Here is a 22,061-nt window from a genome sequence, read left to right as displayed (position 1 = left end):
TTGGACAAGCACGAACAAAAAATAAACAAGGGCGACCGTTGACTGAAGTTCAGCTAATTATAGCTATATTATCATATTTGTAATCACGTTTGATAAAGCAAATTTTTGGTGACCGCAAGAGCTGACAGCTTCCACTACAGTCAAGGAGTGTTCCGATCCTTACTATATCTATGGCATCAACAATAGGGAGGTTTAGAATATGGTACCCCAACCGCTTAGGGGGACAGGGCAATAGCGCCGCTGACAGTAGGAGCACAATTCTCTATTATAGCGCGCATGCTCCGCTATTACTCTATCCCACTTACGGATAGGGTCGCCGTATTCTAAAGCTCGCTAATGATCGAACACAAGACAGGCGCCGACTTCAACTAAGGTTCATTGACGAAGTGTGCAGAAATAATGCCATTCGCTTTCCCTTTTCACTCGTACTAAGATTGCACTGTACAATGATGTTGACACCCTGTTTTATTTGTGTTCAGTCAAGCTAGCCTACTGCAGTCCAGTCCAACCCCCTCATGCTCGGCGCGTAGGAGCAATGTTCGTGGCTCTACAGCGGAAACTATACTTCGTCTCACAAGATATCTGCAGCACTGCGAAAGGCAGAGGAGCCCTTTCAATTGTGCGCCTAAGTGCCTCTCGCCTGGGCGCACTATAATAGAGAATTGTGTTCCTACTCTCACCCCCGCCAATTTGGGGGGGCGAGAGGCGCTTAGAATTGTACGCGTGATCCTGGTTGGACCGGCTGGGGTGCCTCTGCTTTTCGCTGTGCTGCAAACATCTTGTGAGACGAAGTATAGGCAAGAGAGGGAAGCCTCTTGTCCAATTGTCAGGGCGCGTATTGTTCGAAGTAGTGGTGCGGTGGGGTGAAGAGGGAAGTTCAATGGGGCAGCCCATGCTGCGCAGGACGGGGACAAAAATCCTCCCCTTCTCTGCCTGGACACTGCTGTGGAGCCGCAAAGATCTTTGAAAGTCCACGCAGCAACACAGGAAAAGCGTTCAGGCAGCTCAAGTCGAGAGGGCTGAGTGGCTGGGTACTCAATTCCTCAGTCATGGATTAGTGGCGTAGCCTGGTGGCAGAATCTGAACTACTTCCAAGATGGCGACCGTAGAACCGAGAGGAAAAGCCTCCTCTCCACTTACAAGGGAGATAATTGAGGCAGGTAATGATTCAGCAAAAATGAAACTGATAAGAATGACCATACAAAAATGAAAGCGTCTGTTGGAATGATTTTGAAAGAGGCACAACACAGTTGAGCAAAGAACCTTGTGGGCAATAGAGTACATATCAATTAAAGCTTACAATAAAGCGCGAAGGGGAAGATAAAAGCAAGCAGACCTAAAGCTAACGCTCTGAACGACATCAAGCGCCCCGTAACTTTTAACCTTTTGAGTTAACAGTATTTAATTTCGATTGAGGAATTCATGACACAACCAGACCAGGAAAAATAAATGTTTTATGCTGTACGCTTGCACGGCATACCTTCTTCGTTTGCAAGATTGAAATCTGAGCAATCAAATTACTCAAAGGTGTGATAGAGGCGAACATGCAAGTTTCTAAGAAAATGCTGTAGGGAAATGCTTGTCCAGTATATAACAGAACGGCGAATGCTAATTCCGTGTGTGTATCCGTGCACGCGAGGCTATAAGGAAAAGATAAAATAGCCCCTCCCCCCTTTGACACCTAACCTAAAGACCGAAGATGTATATGTAGTCTCGTGACTGACGCACATGTATGACATATAGTATGATGACTCTATATATACCCAAAAGTAATGGAAAATAATATGCCTCTGCCCGTGCACACATGTATGACAGACGTAGTCTGTTTATTACGTAGATGAACAACAACTTTTAATCAAGGAAATGGGCATATACAGTTATGCACAATTGAAAAGAGCGGCAGACACTAAAAAAAATGGTCCTTCAAAGTTACACATCGCACTAGGGACTCTAATCGTACTGCATATTCATCACTTCATCAAAATGCGACTTGCGGCTAGAAAATTACCAGTCTCAAAATCTTCCGGCACGGCTTGTCACATAAGGAGTTGGCCCGTTCCTGTCTGTCATTTTCTAGGCATAATTAATTGACAAGAAGGATTCTGAGAAATGTTTTCAAATATGAAAGAGCGGACCTTATAACATGGTTGTTGTTAATTCCTTCCAGGCAATTAAATGGTAAATTCTCAAGTGCTGATTGAATCAGGATCTTGAGTACTTCGAGAACATTTGTGTGTAGTAGGTGCACGGCAGCTTTTTCAAAAAAAATAAAATAAAATAAAATAATAATAAAAATAAAATAAATAAAATAAATAAATAAATAAATAATCTTGTCCAATAGGGCAACAAGCTCTGGTTTCGGATAATGCAGTCCACTAGAATGTTGTCCTCGTAGAAGAGTATACATGGGGCTGCTTCCTTCGCTAGTTTCAAGAATAGCGCAAGCGTCACACCCGAAATTGATTAACTTAACGATATATCCAGCGACGTAAGGTAAACCGGAATATGTGACAGTGGGTAATGGGATGACAGGAGATGCCATCACTTCATTCAGTTCCTCGGCACAGAAGAAATGATTTTTCTTGGCATCGACGCACGGTCCCTTGATTTTGCTCTCAGATGAAACGTCCATCTTGACAATGTATAGTCAAGTGCCGCTAGCTGTTACGGCCCTCGCATCTAGCATGTCGTTTCCTTCCGCACATTACCCTTACTTTCCCGAAGAGAGCCTCAATGGTGTCGCTATAGGGCTTGAAATGTGTCTTTAGTGAGAGTGTCTTTCTTTAACGCTTTAGGTGCTTCTTGCATACTTTCAATATAGCGGTGAACCCATTTGTAAGCGACTGCATCGAATATCACCTACGTCTTTATTGGCCTCTTTTTACCACTTCCAGCAAAATTGGTGTCATGAATATCGAAACATTTTTATCGTACATAATAAGCTTAATATCATGTAAAAACTTAATTTAAACAATGTTTTTTTGCAAAATTAAAATAATGATTGCAATACAACACATTTGCTAGTATATGAATTATAACATTTTAAACTCAACCCTACAACGTTAACTTAGACTGTTATACTAACACTTTATATCATGCAAGCATTTTGCAATTTACATTACATTTTTATGAAATTATTTTAATCTTCGGTGCTACATGAATGGTTTCGCATCTAGCGCTGAAAGACGGTTTTGCTGTTGCAGACGAGTTGCTATCATGTGAGCCTTGAAGAAGCTTCGATGTGATCACTGCTCATTCAGATTTTTTGTTTATTCCTATTCTTGTACAGGCTTGGGAAAAATTCGGGTTAAAATGGACAAAAGTAGCTACCATGCCGCAATGTACGTCATATGCTTTTCGAACGTTTGCTGCGCGAGTGTTTTCTTTATAAAGACTCCGTTCACGTGTGTAGTACGTTGACGACATGCCGCTGCAGCATCTACCTTCTGTTTCTTTCATTTCGGGGCTGCACTCACCACGAAACCCGCGAGCGACAGCGCGAAACCACGCAAAAGCCACCCGCCGCCTCTGAAGCAGACGCGGAGCGAAGTGAGCAGGTCACGCCCCTTGCGGCGGCGGAGAGCGTAACTCAAGGAGAAACGAAGCCCGTAAGATACCCGTAAGAAAGAGCGCGCGCTCTCCCTCGAGACCGGCCGTGGTACAGTAAAATATAAAAAGAACTCATTTCGTTTAGTGTGCAGCGGAGATGCATACCGTGGCACATAGTCCCGAACTGCTGTCGACATTTCCAACAAGGGCTCCGGCGTATTGGGTAGTCGGGTACAGCTCAAGAAAAAAAAAAAAAGAGAAATGTGAGCCAACGCCGAGGCAGCGATCGATAATTGATCGAGTTAACAATGAATAATCTCGTGAAGCAATCGTCGGACTGGATTATAGGAAGCTGCCTGGCGGCGCGGTGATACGAAGTTGACGCACACGGCTTGGCTCCCCTTCCAGCATCGCGTGGCAGCGAGAAACGGCAGACTGTTGGAATACAAGTAGCGTCATTTAGTGAATAGGTTCTGCACTAATTTGGCACACCAACTTTGTATCGGAATCGCATGGTTTACATCCATTTTTGCCATATCCAGTATACTTCAGCGAAAGTTAAATATCAATGTGTACAGCGCAAGACGACGAATCGTTTGGCACCCTCCGGAACGTCTTGCAGCAAACGGTTCGGTTGCGTTTGCCGTTTGAGCGTCCCCGGAGGCATTGTTTGGGAGAGAAAAAGTCGCTGGTGCGAACCCCCGCGTAGCTATGAAGGTTCAGACTCAACTAGAAACTTAGTGCTCCGTGAGCAGCTGAATCGTCCGCTCTGAACCTTCGGCCCATAACGTCCAGATTTACCGCGAAGCATTTTTCCCGAAATAGGACACACTACCTTCACCTGCAGTAGTATCCTTTCTCCCCCCCTCCCCCTCCCAACCCGCAAAAAATATATATATATATATATATATATATATATATATATATATATATATATATATATATATATATATATATATAACGGAATTGGGCAACTCATAGGTGCTACTGCAACCGCTGTGCACGCCCATGGGCCGCGCTCGTGGATGCAGTTGTTCATTGCATAACTATAACCCAAGCAAAAAAAAGTGTGTGGCAAAAGATAGGGCCGACCTTTCTCGCCGACCAAAAAGTGGCCGGCCGACCTTCGGCACCCGAATGAGGGCCGGCGTCGGGGATTGACACTGACCTAACGTTGGCCGATTTTAGGCAATCGACTACGGCCCAACCTTTTGGCCCGACGTGACCGACCACCTGCCGCACGTGGGCCTGCCGTCTGCCAGCGTTACTGAATGGTCGGCCGCTCGTCTGCCCTAGCATTTTGCTGACGAAAGACCATACGTCGGCCGGTTGCTTCCCGACGCCGGTTAGTGGCCGGCATCGCCCCTCGTGCAGGTATCATGTCATGCATTTAATATATCGTGGGCCATGCATATATAACGGGGTAGCACATACAAATGCATCAAGAAAAGCAGTAGCTTTTCTGATGCCATGAAGAAACAAAAGCTGCAGTATTTGGTGAAAAATTTATTTGTCAACGGCGTTCAGAAAAAGCTCGCGATTTGCTTTTTAATAAGCGTGGATATATGACTTCGCGTGTGCCACATATGGAAGATGGGCTTGAGGCTTGGTCTCCTTCTTTTGGCAGCCTGTCGATCACTTGATGTCTGCGACTGGTCGGATCTGCGGCAGGTTCCATCTTGGTCAGCTGTACGAAGACAAGTGTTTTAATGAAATATTTCCTTTTCGCCTAGACTTTTACATTGCAGGCAAATATAGGGTGAAAGGTAGAAAAAATAATGTCTGCTCACTGCCACCAACTGCACTATCACATCAATATATTTTATGCGCTTGACTTCATGCGACCCTACTGAAAACGCATTAGCGCAAAGCCGCAATAGGTAATCAGGATCCGTGAATCCGCGAGAAAGGCGCGATCACTTCGTTTTGCTGGAGTCATGATGTTGCAATTTGAAACCGTAGCGCAGTCAAACCTTATCCTCCCGAAGCGCGTTCTTGAATGCTAATGCTGCAATTTAATAATTCTAGCAAAACCAAGTGTCCGCGCTTGTCATAGAGCGCGTATGAGGGATTCCAACGCGGCTGAACAAACAGTTTCCGCGATATTTACATGAAACCTACAATAAGTTTATTCCGTAGAATACAGCTTAATTTTCTCAAACTAGATGGAACTTTTACAGCAAAAGCGACCGGATATTTAACGATAAGTCATCTGATTTATTTTCGTTATTTAACAACCGAGCATTATTTTAAAAATTCGGCTATTTAGACAGCCCAACTCTTAGAAGCTTATAGAACCCGTTGTAAATTTTTAAAGCTTGAAACAAGTTAGCTGAACACCTCATGAGCATGTAAGCACCAGGAAATAATCCGCACGATGAAAATACAACTGCTTGCCCAGAAAGCAAGCGCACAGAGCAAAATCAATGTGAAACGGCTCAGATCTGTGTGCAGCACATATATAATTCCAAAATCCACAAAATGAACGCACTGGCTCACTTACCTTGCCAGCATACCGCATCACTCAATCATCAATTTTCACGTATAGACATCATTACAGCAGCAAAAAAAAAAAAATAATAATAATAATAATAATAAACACGGCATAAACATTGTACTCAGTCCTGGCACGAGCTTGCTTGGCAGCAGCGATGATGCTTGTACAGCTTCTGATCGCTCCTATGGCGAGGGGTGCTGCAATATTTATATCAGTGATAGCATTTGACATTTAACTGGGTTGCATGCGTCCCATCGATGTGAGTCGGATAATCGAATTTTTCAAACAAAATCAGCGCTAATACCTGTCCGGCAAGTGCACCGCCATAAAGAAGTGAAAGGCCAGCGTTTTAGTGTAGAGGAGACCAAGGACTTCGGGCTTCGGCGAAACGAGCTTCCACTGTCGCAGCCAGTTTCCAGATCAGCTGATATCGCCTCCCTGCACGATCAGCGCAAGGCGCGCATACCAATTACAAAATATGCATTTACAGTAACAAGATGCGCATAAGTCTCAAAACAATACATAATTAGTTGCAGTTCATTATCGTATAGAAGAAAATCAGCGCTAATTTGACTTACCTGATGGGTATACATGTCAGTGCATGCACTTCGATATGAAGTGAAAGACGGGCGTTTTGGGGCAGAGGAGATCGGACCTCGGACTGCAGCGAAAAGAGCTAATTCCACCGCCACAGCATCGTTTCCAAGTCGGCTCAGCACGTCTTCCTGCGCAATCAGAGCGAAATGCGCACACATCGATTATAAAAAAAAAAAAAAAAATGCACGTAGTAACAAGATGCGCATATATATACGCGCTCCAGAAACAGTTGCAGTATATTGTCGTATCGAACAAAATATGTGCTAATTGGACTTACCTGATCGGTATAGTGAGTGTCCCTCCATGTTAAAAGGCGAGCATTTTGGGGCAGGAGATACCGAAGGACCCAGACTGCAAAATGAGCCAATTCTGCCACCGCAGCCAGCCGCAGCCTTGTTTCCAAACGGCTCAGCAAGTCTTCCTGCGCGATCAGCGCCCACACCAATTATATATATATATGAAGAAAGATGCAAGGGGTATATAACAAGACGAACATATGCTCCAAAACAATACATTATTATGTTCAGTATAATATCGAATCTAGCAAAAAGCTCCTCTGATCAAGACCGAAAGATCATGTACTTACGCATGTTTTGGTGAACTTCGGCACGAAGAATCTGTACAAGCGGCTGCAATCATCAGCTGCATATATGGGCTGTTCTTTTCAAACGCTGACTGCACCAGGAGGTTGAGACAGATTGAATTTGCGCGAAATAAAAGCGGACGATAAGATTAGGCAGTACGCATCGCGCCCACACGGAGGCTGGCCGTCGACTGAGTGACGCCGCGGCCGCGCATCTTAGCTCGCGCGGGATGTGTTTTCCCGCCATTTGGACATGTGACCTCAAGAAGGGAGGAGGGGGGGAGAGAAGCTGCAAAAAGCAGCTCCCTGTGTGCGGTGCATGCAATTCTTTTTTTTTTTTCTTTTTTTCGCGCTATCTCTCTCTGCTTCGGCATTCCTGTCGCCCCCCGCGGTAGGGTGCCTCGATGCCTTTCGCCTCCCCGTGGTTCTTTCCGCTTTGCCGCAAGGAAAAGAGATGGGCCGATGGGGGGCAGCGGGTCCCGCGCAGCGAGAAGCAGTTTTCTTTCTTTTTCACGTACTCCCCCTCCCCCCCTCGTCGTTCAAGAAGCGTCGAGGTAGTTTCTTTTCTTTTCTTTTCTTTTTTCTACGGCTTCTGTAGAACCCCCGTCTTGATACCAGCGGCTGTAGTTCTTTGCATGAAAAAAATATGGCTTGGAGTGAATGTATGTAATGTTCTTTTAACCGAATATCTTCCACATAAACCAAGTGTGGGACAGTAGAACACCTGCAGCTTCATTTAGCCAAAATAGCAAGACCTGGCTACGTATATAGTGTTCAGTAACTTTATCGGAACCGTCTTGGAAACTTTTCCAAGACGGTTAAGTTGCAGAACACTGTATATTATGAGTGCTTTTGCAGAGATTACATAGTCCATGCGGATTTATACTTCCCAAAGCAGTACGTGGGTTATTTAGAGTCCCTCGGGCTGTCATATTAATCGCAAACCACATTTCCGTTTTCGCGTTTGGTTTCCATCATAATGCGGCTTCTGCAGCTCGACTAAAGCCCGTGACTTCGAGCTCAAGCTGGTAAATAACGATTGAATCACATAGTAACTGCTGCAAGTTTCTGACAAAAATATATTTTGTCCATTTGTTCTAGGGATGCATGAAAATCAGTAGAAGGTCGCAGGGCGAAGTGCACCGGATCCGGATGAAAGCTCATAAAAGCTCACCGCCTCTTTTCTTGACCCCGTACGAAATGTAAACTCACGGAGGCTGCGAAACGAATTTAAGGGCGTTTAGGATTGATAGGTTTCGAGGGCACTGGCAAAAGTAATTGACGGTTAACATATAAACCTTAAAGGCACGTGATCTCTTCGGTTTACCGTGGGTTTGCTTAGAGTTATGTTATAGGTTAACTTTATGATGAGGTTGTTTAAATTCAGAGGTTACCATTTAACCATAAAAAAAAATGGACAATTACATTCGTAGGTTCATAGCAGTTACCGCGCAAATCTTAGGCACTTAATACTAAGTATGCTTCAAACAGACAATCAGCGCCTACCAGTTCACAAATTCAAGCATAAGTTCATGACAACTCGCGATCAACCACAGAGTGTACCATACCCGCCGCGGCTCAATTAGCGCGCGGTTAAAGCGTTATTTCAAAATATGTATAAATAACAGTTAATTTCGCCTCCTGTTGCGCAATGTATATTTCTATCAGCAGGCTCAAATGATATAGTGTCAATATATATCATGCACGCGGTATAACTCAATGTTGCATAAAAATAGCTGTTTCAATGATACGAATTTTCCACTTTTCTCCTGCTAAGCCGACTGCCTCATGGAATGTAGAGGGGAAACCTGCGGTATTGCAGGAGACTTTACTTTGATATGGACAATGTTATTTAATGATATATTATAGCAGCAGTGAATACGCGGCTGGGGAAAAGGGGATTCGAGGAACTTTATATATATTCTGGCATTTCATACCATATTTCTGCGTGTGAGGCTGACGTTGAAGAATTTAACAATGTAGACCGCCACTGGTGCAGGAACCGATCGATCCTCGTCATGTTGCGCGGGATTCTCAAAACGCAATCCCTTTGAATTTTCTCAAAAGAACCAAATGTTACTTTTTGCACAATGCTTGTGTTCGCAGGAAGTTACGTTCGACAGGCGAATCGTCCGGGCGATCGGCTCTTTGCGTGCCTTTCATTTTTATTTGAAAACTATCAGGACCACATTTGTGTTCTGGATAAACACAGTCGGCCTCGGCATATTGATATATAAGGAATAAAGCTTTCCTAATCCCCGTGTTTTAACTGAGGCGGGCAAATATTTGTCCCAAGCTGTTCCATTTATCCTCATGTCGGCAATATACCCGAGTTTCGTCTATCGAGAGTGCAGCATATATATGCGAAGCGTTACAGCTCATTTGGTCCAAAAGCCACCTCGCTAACCCGGTTTTCGCTTGAGTATCGTCGAGTTTTGTCTGAAATATTCGGAATGTGGTAGTAAATATGCAGATGCGGTCCAGGTTCCCACCGGGATCTGTGACAGATGCTGCGCCTTTACTTTCCTATAACCAATTTGCAATTAACTGCAGTTGTCCACCGAAATAGAGAGATAGAGAGAAGAATGAGAAGGCGTTGTATCCCGTCAAACGTTAAGGGGAAGCTTGAGCGTCCCCCTAATTTTTATTTCCTTCTTTCAATTATTATTAACTATTCCATCGTACCACTGTGTAAGGTCGTGGAACAATTTACTCTGTGCGACTGCAGACGTGCGTAAGTGCGTGCGTGCGTACGTGCATGAGTCACAATAGTCACACTAGGGATAGATATTAACTCAATAATCTTGGACATCTTGTTCATCCTAAAGTTATAGCTAATTAACGTATGCGCGATACTTCTGATAAAGCCTAGTGCACACAGGTGCCAACTTTCCCACATCTGTGTTCCTTGATTGTTTATTGATCCAGCCTCCCAATGATACGACCCTGCATGGCTTAGCACGTGTTTTCTTGTGTATTCCTCTTGCAAAGTCAATCTACTTTGATTATATTTTCACTATAGCTAGGTGGTGGCGCCTATTTGGGTTCCGCCTTGTCTTCATTATGCCCTTTGTTGTGCGCTATTGGGTATCCGAGTTAGTGGATCACATAGGTTACGTTGGGCGGCCTTAACTTTTATACTGGCTTGGAAGTAGAAGGCAGATGTTTGTAGTGCATGGTCAGGGGAAGCAGGCGCACGTGTTCGCATAGTTAGAGGAGATGTTCGTAGACGGAGCATGGATAGCCATAGCAGTATCTAATCTCTGCGAAGCGCTCTGCTATTCTGCGCCCCTACACATATGTGCCAAAGGTATGCGAAGTGGGAGACGCCTGTTGCACCCAATCTCCCGCATGCTGTAAGAGACTTTCGGTGGCGCACTGAGTGTGGCGTATTCGATCCCCACCAAATTAAACAGGCTTTACAGCTGGCATATTGATCTGCACTGTATCAACTTTGGTCAGGTCGAGTCTCACACACGTGTCCTTAAGGACTGTGTCGCAGCTTGGACATTCCGCTGCCTAGCGCCGTGAGCTTTTTCGTCGCACAGTGGAAGGCCGCGCGAAGCGTTCGAACAACGTGTAGTGAAGTCCGTGGGATTGATCATTTGGCAGAATAGGAACGCGGTCGATCGTATTCTTTCGGTGACCCCGTTGTCTACTGTTCCCCATGCTAGTGCGTCTCACCTAGATATAGCCATCTGTTAGCTCTTGGAGAGCAAAGCTTTATCCGGAGGTTGTTGACGCGGCACATCAAACTCAGGAAGGTCACTTGTACATCGAAGTGATTTGAACTCGGTTCTTGTCTTGAAAGACGCAAGCCTGCGGCTCACGCGTATATGTGTGAGCACAAAGGATCGAACAATCGACTGTCTGGAAATTTGTTAGGTGGTCAGAGCTCCCGAGGGAGTCCTGTTGCAGCTGCGCATTATTGATATACAACGTAAGACCAGAAACTCACTGCATTATATATTTCTTGCCGCTACCTTATATGTTCGGTACTGTTTGCTGTTTTACTGAAACATTATTTATTGTCCCAGTGTGCTTTGCTATTTCCATGTTTATCAATAAGATTTCTTTGGTTCCCTGCTAAGTAAATGGTTGAAGTTCACGCCTATGACGTCATGATCGTTTCTACTCTCTTATCCCGGTACTTTTCAAGCAGAAGTCTTAAGTTTCTGGACCTATGCAGCATTCCTTCCACATGCAGGGCTATTCTACAAGCGATCTCTCGGCTTAGTACGTACGACAGATAATTCGCTTTAATCCCTTCCGATACATGTTCACGCCTTAAAACTAAAAGTTCTCCCATATTATTAGTCTGAAGCCACAACAAAAACCCGAAATTGCGGCAGCTGCTTCAGGAAAGAATTCTTTTCAATTAGCTTCTTTTATTGCGCGTACCTCGTGTAGCTCTCAATAAATATTATTAATTTTCAATCACTCTGTATAACATAGGGGTCTCAAACTCATATTGATATGCAGGATGCGTTGAGAAAATATGTCTCTCGCGGACCAGGAGTGGACAGTAACAAGCAAGAAAATATAGAAGCCATAATTCAAAAAAATCTGTAAAACAAAAGCGAAATACTAATAAAATAAATAAAAATCAACTGTATCGTTCCTATGAAACCACACTCCCATTATTGAGCAAAAAGAAAAAAGGAAAAAACAAACAAACAGAAAAACAGAAAAAGCGGAGCATCTTCGATTTTTTTTTGTCCAAACGCGCCGGAGGAGCGCGTTACTTCAGGATGGCTTGGCGGAGTTACTGAAAGGATACAGCGGTTGAAAACTATTACAGTCACTTGTCCTGACAATATATAAATGCGAATGAAAAAGAGGTCTGGTTGTCCAGCGCCTAGTTATTGAAGGTAACAAAGTTGACTGTCTTGTAATTTTAACTAATAACGCGCAACTTTGGAAAACGCGCTTGCATTTCCAACATTTCGTTCGCACGTACAGCTTCCTCGCGCGCTCGAGATCGTCTCTTGGTCGCGCTCTACACTTCTGCAACGAACTTGAAAGCACGCACGCACCCACGAGCACAAGCTGCCGAGTCTTCCAAGAACTGTTGACAAGAAGCGGGGGAGGAGAGGGGGTTAGTTTCCGGTGTAGAATCGGACCGCTCGCTGCGAAAATGCGCCCCTCCGACTTCCGAAAAAAAAAAAAATGAAAAGAGCCGCCCGTCCCACCCCGGCAGGTCGTAAAAGAGGATGAATGGGCCACACGCAAAGAAACAAAACCAAATGACAAGGACGCTGGCCTGTTTTCTCGCGGCTCTTAGCTTTACCAGACTGTTTTGAGAAAAACAGTATGCGATTAATAACCTGGACAATAATCATTTTCCTTCGTTTTTTTTTCTTCATGTATTTGATCGTAAGACAACTTTGTTCGAAAAGAGCTCCTTCAAAAATAGTATACAAATACCACAAAACTGCATGCTCTCTTCAAAGTCGGCGTGTATACATTTCTTCTCTCGCCCAGTCAGGAACGCTCGCCACCAACTTTCGAGCTGCGGGGGTGACACAGTTGCCCCGCCCTTCCCATTTTCCCCCTCTTTTCCGCCCTTCCTTCGAAACGTCCGAGCGTGAGGTCGGTTTTGTTTCGTCCGAGTCTCCCTCCGTGTACGCATTTCTCTTCTCCTGCTGCGAAGTAGTGTTTTTAGAATTTGTCTCTGCTTGCCTGCTGGAGCGTTCGCCGCGGCCAAGGCTTGCCAGTGCCCTACGCATAATTTCTGCCCCCCGTGTGCTTTTTCTCTTCTGTCCGCTTCTTTTATTTTACACAATAGCCTTCTCCTCCCTTACAATGCGAAGTTGCGTCTACTCAAGTGCCCAGCTGCCATATAGCGAATTTCAGTGAGTGATACGGGCTAAATGGGGTGTACGGGAGCTTGTGCGCCAAAAATATAACTGATGTTACATCACCTACAGCTGCGCTTCGTAATAAGCAAACAGTATAATGTATAATGACATGATCTACACATGAAATCGCGGTCACCTTGTGGCGTGCTGTTTATCAGAACTCGGTAAATAATTTTACTAACAGCTATAAGGTTCACTAAAAATGTGAGCGACAAGTTAAACAAACAATAGCATTAATTAATGTAACAAAACATTTACAATAAATAGCATGTATCATTTTGTTCCATACTAAGCGCAAATTACATAACATCGCGAAAAACCAAAGCCGAGTAACAGGCAAATTTAAAAAAAAAAGTAGCAGTCATGCTCTTCATAACCTTTTTTCAATGTACCGCCTCAACAGTCGGGCCGACGCATTGCCGCACTCTTGCCATTAACCTGGCGCCGTGCCCGGCATTTAGTCCGGCCAAAAAGTCGGGCCAAAGCCCGCTGCGAACTACTTGCCGAAATGGCTGGCGGCTACCTCCGGGCCGACCGCTTGCCGTGGTTTACTAGCCGACTAAGTAGGCTGTCGACCATTTTCCGAACGTCGGCCACACGTAAATGGTCGGCCAAGGATGCTTGGGAATTTGAGATGTGGTCTATATTTCCCTGTCTACGATAGCTTGCATAAGCACCAGTGCAATGCAGACAGCAATCAACGGGAATGGAGCGTTTAATTGCGCATGTACTATATCTTGCGCTCAGTTTCGGGAATTTAGTTTGGCACTTTTGTTTGCTTTCGTTATTCCCCCCCCCCCCCCCCCCTTTCCTCTCAGCTCGCTCCTATTTTTTTCTTTCCACACCCTTTCCTTCCACGCTTATGCCGCTACTTTCCTTCTCTTCTTGGTTGGTTTCCTTTGTCCGTCCCCCAGCCTGACGTTGTTTTTTTTTTTTTTATTATTTTTTTTCTCGCGATCCTACGCCTATGAAAATGTTCCGGCGCTGACTCGTGGCGCTGCCCCCTGGGTTTCTGCACGGTGCCCTAAGCGCCCGTTGTTATGGGCCTGTCGTGTAGTCACGCGGTGTGGTTCTATTTTGGTAAGGTGGCATGCTACTGGTTTGACTGGGCTGTGGGGCAGGTTCGGGGGAGATAATCCTCAGCTTTCCATCTGCTACTCACAGAGTCCAATATAACCCAATGCATCGCGAGAGAAGGAGGTCAAAACACATCCACAGATTCCGCTTCCACCGTACTGATGTTAGGCGCACACAACAGCCCAGCGAGCATTATGGTGATGCACGGGGGGAAGGGGGGATGCTCGTTGCAGAGGTCTATTGCAGCGCCCACAACAATTTCTGTGAAAAGGCCTGTACCTACGTTATTACTACGCAACAGTCACACTGGGTTGCTCATTTTGAAACTATGGGTCACATGACATTGGATTGCGGAAAACATGGCCTTAAGAAATTAACTAGCACAGCTCGCACTCTAGATGAAAATTCTGGGCTGCTCAGCAGAAAAGCATTGTCAGCACTTCAGCATTACAAGAACCCAAGCATAACATGCAAAGAAGTCCAGAAAGAAAGGGCACACAGCGACCAGTTTATTTACAGGGAAAAAAATGCTAGTCACATGTAAATCTTTTCTTTTAAAAACATTCTTATAAAGTGCGACAAATTTCCACATGTAGCACACACCCGACACACAAAGTGGCACCACTTGACTAATTCACTCTTGAACTGTATGATGCCATCATGTAAAGATCGCATTTTCAAGTACTAAATAAAAAAAACAGCCAGGTACCTCAGTTAAGCCGATCTGTCTTCAAAATCAATCCTACAAGCACAACATATCACAAGCTCAGAAGCTATGCAGACCATTTTCGTTTCACTTGTAAGAAAAACATTATATACTGTTATAATATTTGCGCATGACAGCTGTGTTATACTGATATGCATTAACAACGTTCAGCCTGCAGAGTAGACAGCAGTACAAAATCATCCACACTACTTGCCGGTTCAAAATTTTCATGCAAATGAAGCAGTACGGCCGGAGGTTGCATTTTGAACCCCATTCTAAAGGCAGAAGACATAAGCTAGACACAGCAGATAAAAATCACCTGTTACACAAATCAGTGGATGTCAAGGGTAACCACAGCAATCAAACCATAACCGGGGAGTTGCAATCTGGAAATTTAAAAACTAGCCACGCTTTTACTGTGGGCTGTTATGATGCTTATACAGCTGTAAATCTCGTAATGGCAAAAAGATCAATGTTTGCAGAAATGCAAGTATGTAGAAAAACAGGTTCTTCCACAGCAAAAAAATTTTCACAACATAAAACCGACTGAAAATAGCCAGGCACTTTCAGTAACTTGCAGTAAGCGATGGTTTGTAGAATACATCAATGCAGCTGCAAAAATTGCGTGTGTGTGTGCGTGCATGCACGCATATGTCAGAAACGCACTGGGACTGGTAAAGAAATAAGTTGAGTGCAGTAAACACAAGGCTCATCACCATGTGCTCCGAGAACCCTGTAAAAACTTTACGACATGCCTGTATTGCATTTGTAAACACTGCTGTGAAGGCAAAATATTACAACTTATCCATGCAGATTGGCTGACAGAGGTGAGAGAACCCCATTTTCCAGTTTTAAACTGCATTTGCACACACCTGAAATTGATGCCTTTCTCTTATGATACAAATAACTTTCCAGATGAATGGATAAGCAACACAAACAGGTTTGTCAACAGGTGCTTAACCACAGTTCAAAACTGAAAAAAGCTGGGGCCTCTTATGCGTGTGGGCGTACACCGATGATTTCAGAATTTCTACACAACATAAACAGATAAACACAACCGGGTTGCCTGATACACAAGTCACAGACAACACTGAAAAGATAATCATTGCAAAAATATACAGCTCCAAATTTTATATACAGAAAAAAGTACTGCAGCTCACATTTTGCTCTCAACAGCAGTCTCAAAATTTGTTATATTCATAATAAAACTTTTCTCTCTGATGACAAATAAGTTAATAGTATCTTTCTGGCTTCTAGTATATTATAAACAGAAATCCTTTACAAAAAGGAACAGTCAAAATGGCAAGGCATATATATATGTCTCCTATATATACACTGCACATCAGAAGCTTAAAACTGCAAACTGGGGACTGCAGATGCCTTACATCACGTATTGCTGTCATTTCCTTTACATCTCTTGTTAAAATATACACTAGTATATGCTCTGTCACTTTATTAAGTAAAATACAAAAATACTCTGGCCTTCCTAGAAGTTGAAGGGAGGACCGTGTTTAGCTATCTTTCAGCGACAAAATGCATACTTAGCAGAAAGCCACTGAAAATGTATACATTTTTCAGTTCTGCATTCACAACTACAACAGTCCTCACACTTCTTAAGTGATCCTTCTAGCACATGAAATTCTAGTTGTTCTTTCCCCCTAGCTTCTAAATGACATGTAGACTGCATCTAAAGGTTGTGCGATGCAATGTCCCAGCAATCACAGGTAAATAAAAAATTATAAACAGCCTGTCCTGAATAGAACATGTGTTTTAATGTAAATACAACCTCTTTAAATAAGAAAAGGCATGACCATCAATGTATAAGGACAAGATTAAAAATGTGACAGCAGACATCATGAAAACCAAGTAGGTAGGAGAAGAACTGCGACACACCATGCAAGGATACAAAGAAATAACAAGTATTGGAGCATCACATTTGGCGGCCACTGTCACATACTGGAACAAATGGGAGGGGGGCTTTAGCAATATATAAGGGGCATTATAGGCAACAGGCAGGTCACACGTGAGCAAAATCTCGTCACATCACAGCAGGGGGTGGGAGAGGAAAGTACACAATTCTAGCAGCACAGCAGGAAACACTAGGAGTAGCAGCATGCGGGCCTCTTGAAGTCTCCTTTGTCTGCATCAACTGCCACCATCCGTGGGCGTCTAGCTAGGCACCATTGGCACTGAGAGGAAAGTGCCCCTCCAGAATGGGCACACCTGAAAGGGCACCCTGTGCTTCTCTTCTCGAGCTCTTCCGCTCACAGGCTAGAAAAGGCCAGCCTGTTTTTTGTGCTTGTTCTGCATCCAGTGTGGAAGCCCATAGAACTCTGCCTTGGTGCATTTGAATTCAGCCTGGAAGGTTTTCAGGGAACGTTAAGGCAAAATGGGCAAACAAAATTCAATGTGACGACAGCTTACTTCCCATAAACATACTCCGTTCAAGACCGATGTTCTTCAAATTAAGGAGTGACAAAGTGTTGATAATTTACAGTTCACATAATTTTAAAGAATTAACAAAATCATTAAAATATAAAAAATGTTCAACATAACTTGTATTTACTAACTTTTATGTACTTACAGTCGATGACCAATTTTTTAGACTCACTAGGGACCGCGAAAATGTTCGAAAATTTGGGCAGTTAGAAAAAAATCTAAGAGAAAAAAATAATTTTACGTAAGCATCCGATCGCCACTATTGTGGAGAAAGGAGTCAGCAGATTTGTGCCCATTCTGATGCTTGACTGTCTCACCACGCAATATTTACACAGACGAGCAGCTACTGGTGTTCGATGGGTGTACTGCCGTTGGCACATCGCAGGCAAACGCTTGGTTTTAGACAAAGCCCAGACACGAAAGCAAGCCAGCTATTGCTAGTTTGCTGAGCACATCTGCATTTTAAGGATGCTTCACCACAGAGTCCTCAGTCCATTAGGCAAAGCAACGTCAAAATGTGACACAGTTGTTTGTGAAGAGGCAACACTGCTACTGCACTGCTCTTTGAAAGGGACTGACTGGACTTTAGAGGGACTCAAAATTTTGGACTATTTTTTTTTTTTTTTTCCATTCTCAACAGTGTGCACAAAGCTATACACTAGACAAAGCCACGAAAAATCATTGCACAGTCTTCATCTCAAATGTATAGACAACAATATTCAAGCGTTTATTAGGTAAATTACTGCAATTCAAATGATTTTTGGCAGTTTTTGTTCAGGAGCATTCAACCACTTAAATATTTTTCCTGTCCTCTGAAGGCTGAATTGACGAGATTATTCTACATTCGGAAAGACTGGCACAGGCGGGTTTCGTAAGGTGAGGTGAGTGCAAGTTTCAGCAGTGGCCAAGCTCCGAAAGTGGTACGAGCTCACAGCTGCGCATGTGCGCTCAGCACTCACTGCTGTTAATGAACACACATTCTTACCAAACAGTTAACTGCTGGGCTAGTTGTTTTTCATTCATTGTAACAACATCATTTACCACAAAGCACACACCAGACAAAAGAAAGAAATGCACAGCGCCTGTGTTTTGTACTGAGTGCTTTCTTTTTCTCTGGTGAAATGACATGCTTGTCTACGGTATGCAGGCTGTTAATATTGTACCCAAATTTATCAATAATGGCAGTTCAATAACGATCTTTTGCTGTGCCAGCAAAGCTAATTAGCATATTTCAGTACACCACGGCATCCTCCCCAAAAGAACAACTGGTTGCCATAGACGAAGTCAAAGCAGAAGTAATTAAAAGCACAGTTTCAAACTATGGCATCACCACATCGGAGTATGCATGTATATGTCTGCAGATTACTGACAACTATTTTGTCCCAGTGCACACATGCAGTGTCTGATAAGCAAGGCTTTGTACATTGAAAGATCATGTCCCTCCAAGATCAGAAAAAAAGGAAAAGGGTACGAACCTCAAAATCTTCATCTGTGAGATAAGACTCCAGCCTCTTTGGGTCCACGCCCTCAGGCAGGGGGACTGATTTGAGCTCATCAAGCGTATAGTGGGTCTTAGTGAGCTGGGCAAGTGTCTCTTGGACAGAAAGCCTGTCACCGTGGTTTCGATCTTCCTGTAAAAGGCAGACTGCTTGTAAACAAACAAAAGCACAAGCACCATGAACTTGGCAAGGAATGTAGTCAAGCACTGACAAAAACTGCTTTACAAGCTATAGTTACAGAAATCAGCTCATTCAAAAAGCATCTACAGTAATTATGCGGTGCTGAACATATTCAGTGAAGGCTGCGCATCAATCATTGTGTGCTGTAAAGGGAACACTGGTAACTTCTCCTTACATAAAAAATGAAATCGCACGCATTGTTCCTTCCTGTATTCTCTTTCAAACTGAGGAACAACTTTTTGTGGCAACGAAGAGAAAGCAACAGAAGTGGGGCATATGCCCTTCCGGCAATGGTTTGGCTGCAGAACACTGCTGCTTCAGTCCATAACAGGTGCATCAAGCGTCATTTACGGCAACTTCTAACCAGACATTTCCTAACAATGCGTGCATTGAAACCAAAGAACTTCGTTAAAGATACGAGACAAAATACTTAGCATTACCAATACACTGCATTTTATGTAGAAACTTAGGAGCACCAAGGACTATGCTCCGCTGTGTAAGAAGAGATGGTGCATTCGTACTGCAGCTTTGGCTGCACTGCCAAGCCCAGAGTATTTTTCCTTCACTCGGTACCTAAGATGATATTTAGACAAATATAATGAGAATGGCTAAGAACTTTGAAGGAAAACTGTGTGGGCCACTGCACTGATATATACAGCCGTGATATACAAGGTTTAACATCCAAAGTGACTCAACCCGGGCTATGTGGAGCCCTATAGTGAAGGGCTGTGGATTATTTTCTACCCAATGAAGAACTTTAATGTGCACCAACACCATACAGCACAAGGGTGCTCGCTGTGCTTCTCTCCACCAAAATATGGCCACAATAGGATTGAATCTGGGTACCTCAGATCAGTAAAAGGGAACTAACCACCAAGCCAGTGCAGCAGCCGGCACTGAAAGAGTTGAGTGGAGTGGGGAAACAAAGGATACGTGAACAGGCACGTGGAACATTACACAGGAAACTGTGGCACAGCGGTTAAAGTGGCCACTGTTGTATGGAAGACTGCATGCTTGAAAACACTGGTGGTTCCAGTGCTTTAAAGGACTGAGTGACAAGGACTGAGGACTGAGTTCACGATGCATTGCTGGCAAAAAAGGTAGAATGCTACAGTAATGCAATAAATACCTAATTTGAAATTAGTACTTTTTCTACCAGGTCATTTCGTTCAGTTCTCAAGTATTTGGACACACACTGCAAGCTGAACATCATTTCTGGAAGCACTCCCGATACGATGAACAAGTTTTATTGTGTACTAGAAAAAAGTGATTTTTTACATTCCTGTGCTTACCCTAATGTTTATCGTTGCAATGTCATCCCTGTCCTGCCATTCAGGAAAAAGACAGGTGAACTCAACGGGCTCCAGGCCTGCAAACACTAGGTACACCTTTGGTGGGTCACTTGGATTCATTTCTGCAGAAAACATCAAGAGAAAAATAATTTCATGCATTGCTGTCATAGCTTAACAAAAGTCACAATTCAACAAATTATTTTGCAAAAGGTGCAATACGGTGCATCAAAGGAGAGCAGCTCCAAAGTGGTAAGGGTATTCATGGCATTGTTCATGGAGTGATAGTGTAGATGTAAGGTTTGGTGAGTCGTTCTGTTTTTTTTTTTTGTGTGTGTGTGTGTGTGTGTGTGTGTGTGTGTGTGTGTGTGTGTGTGTGTGTGTGTGTGTGTGTGTGTGTGTGTGTGTGTGTGTGTGTGTGTGTGTGTGTGTGTGTGTGTGTGTCTTATCGCTTATTGTGGAATTGTCTGCAAGCAGGACTGAAAACCAAACATTGTGGGGGTTTAGCATGGCTTGAACCTAGTAATAGAGCGAAAGCTGGAGTGCAGCAGCAATAGCCTCTGTAACACTGCCTTTTCAATCCGCAGTTTTTTCATGATTTTTCTTTAAATAAGATTTAGGGAAAGGGAGACACCTAATACTGTTGGGTGGACACGAAGGAATGGTGGACACCTACACCCAACCAGGTCAAGGTCATGTTTGCATATTTTTTCTTGTGAATTGTTTATAGGAAAGGAAAGGTGCAGTATCTGTCAAATTTGAGGGAAGGGAGGTTTGGTTTATGGGGACAGGCTATTAGAGACGCTGCAGTGGAGGGCTCCGAAAATTTCGACCACTTGGTGTTCTTTCGCGTCCACTCACATCGCACAGCACACCTGCGTCTAGCCTTTCACCTCCATAGAACAGCAGCTGCCAAGGCTGGGATTTGATCCCACTTCCTTGGGGGCACAGTAGTTGAGCACCTTAATTATTGCGGCGAGGTGAGGAAAGGGAAGAAGGTGGGAGTGAAAGCACAAAGAGTGAAAGAGGTCCCGTAATGGAGGGCTATGGAACAATCTCGGCCCCCCTGCACCGACAGGAAAGGAGGTTTGACTCTCAGTTTAAGTTAGGTTCTGGGGAAAAGAATGCGTGGTATACTTTTGCTGGGGACACCACAGAAACGTGGGCATCCACACTAATTAGGTCAAGGTCACTTGAAGGTCAAATTATCAGACATGCTAAGTGCAGCTCTACCTAGCGTAGTGAAGCTTTCACTTCAAATGACATTTTTCCTTGCACAGAAATGTACAGCATTCTTCTGGCGTAGCCAGTGAGTACCTTGCTGGGGCACAATGACTGAATTATCGCTTCTGTCACTTTGGCCAGCGAGTGCGACAGAGGTCTTGAATTCTTTCGCGTTTGCATTTGGCACCCGATGTCAGTATTGTGATTGCGCTATGTGATGCTGTGCAATCAAATGGCAAATTCAAAGGAGAGTGAAAGAGATGACATTATTTTGAAAAAATAGAAACTCTTTAAACAGATGTCGTGAAGAACTTTTGTTTGTCTATTACTTCTGTGAGCAGAGAGGGTGGAGGATATTCTCTTGTTTAAGCACCACCGCCCTGCTTTTCATGGTTGACTTGTCTGGAGCTAGGCGAGCTGGGCTCGCACTTGAGTAGCCGCGCAGATTTCCCAGGCCGACCAGAAAGTTTGTTTATTGTAATTTGTCTTCAACCCTTTGAGTGCTTTGGCTGTGCAGGTACTGCGGACGAATTCTGTCCCGGATTTTTTTTTGCCATACG

At 43.9% G+C, this 22,061-nt stretch overlaps 1 protein-coding gene and 1 long non-coding RNA gene across 2 annotated transcripts in view; both read right to left on the bottom strand.

Moving 5' to 3' along the window:
* Positions 1 to 5,121: 5,121 nt before the first annotated feature.
* Positions 5,122 to 7,491, bottom strand: LOC146198081 (uncharacterized). Its single transcript, XR_014704941.1, has 5 exons — positions 7,230 to 7,491; positions 6,921 to 7,064; positions 6,625 to 6,771; positions 6,351 to 6,484; positions 5,122 to 5,236 (listed from the first exon to the last, which is right to left on the bottom strand). It is a non-coding gene; the product is annotated as an uncharacterized LOC146198081 (long non-coding RNA).
* Positions 7,492 to 14,643: 7,152 nt separating this feature from the next.
* The window catches only part of LOC146198080 (uncharacterized), a 123,129-nt gene continuing 115,711 nt past the window's right edge, over positions 14,644 to 22,061 (bottom strand). The window contains exons 37-39 of the mRNA XM_084591850.1: positions 20,281 to 20,402; positions 18,785 to 18,940; positions 14,644 to 17,228 (exon numbers count right to left, since the gene is read on the bottom strand). Of these exons, the coding sequence (XP_084447976.1) occupies positions 17,142 to 17,228; positions 18,785 to 18,940; positions 20,281 to 20,402 (365 nt within the window). The 3' untranslated portion in view covers positions 14,644 to 17,141. The remainder of the gene's footprint in view (positions 17,229 to 18,784; positions 18,941 to 20,280; positions 20,403 to 22,061) is intronic.

The sequence above is a fragment of the Amblyomma maculatum genome, chromosome 2 (assembly GCF_055883805.1).
Source record: "Amblyomma maculatum isolate TAMU_Amacu chromosome 2, ASM5588380v1, whole genome shotgun sequence".
NCBI classification, from domain to species: domain Eukaryota; kingdom Metazoa; phylum Arthropoda; class Arachnida; order Ixodida; family Ixodidae; genus Amblyomma; species Amblyomma maculatum.
Note: the sequence above shows the minus strand (reverse complement) of the source record. Positions and strands in the feature narration are given on the sequence as shown.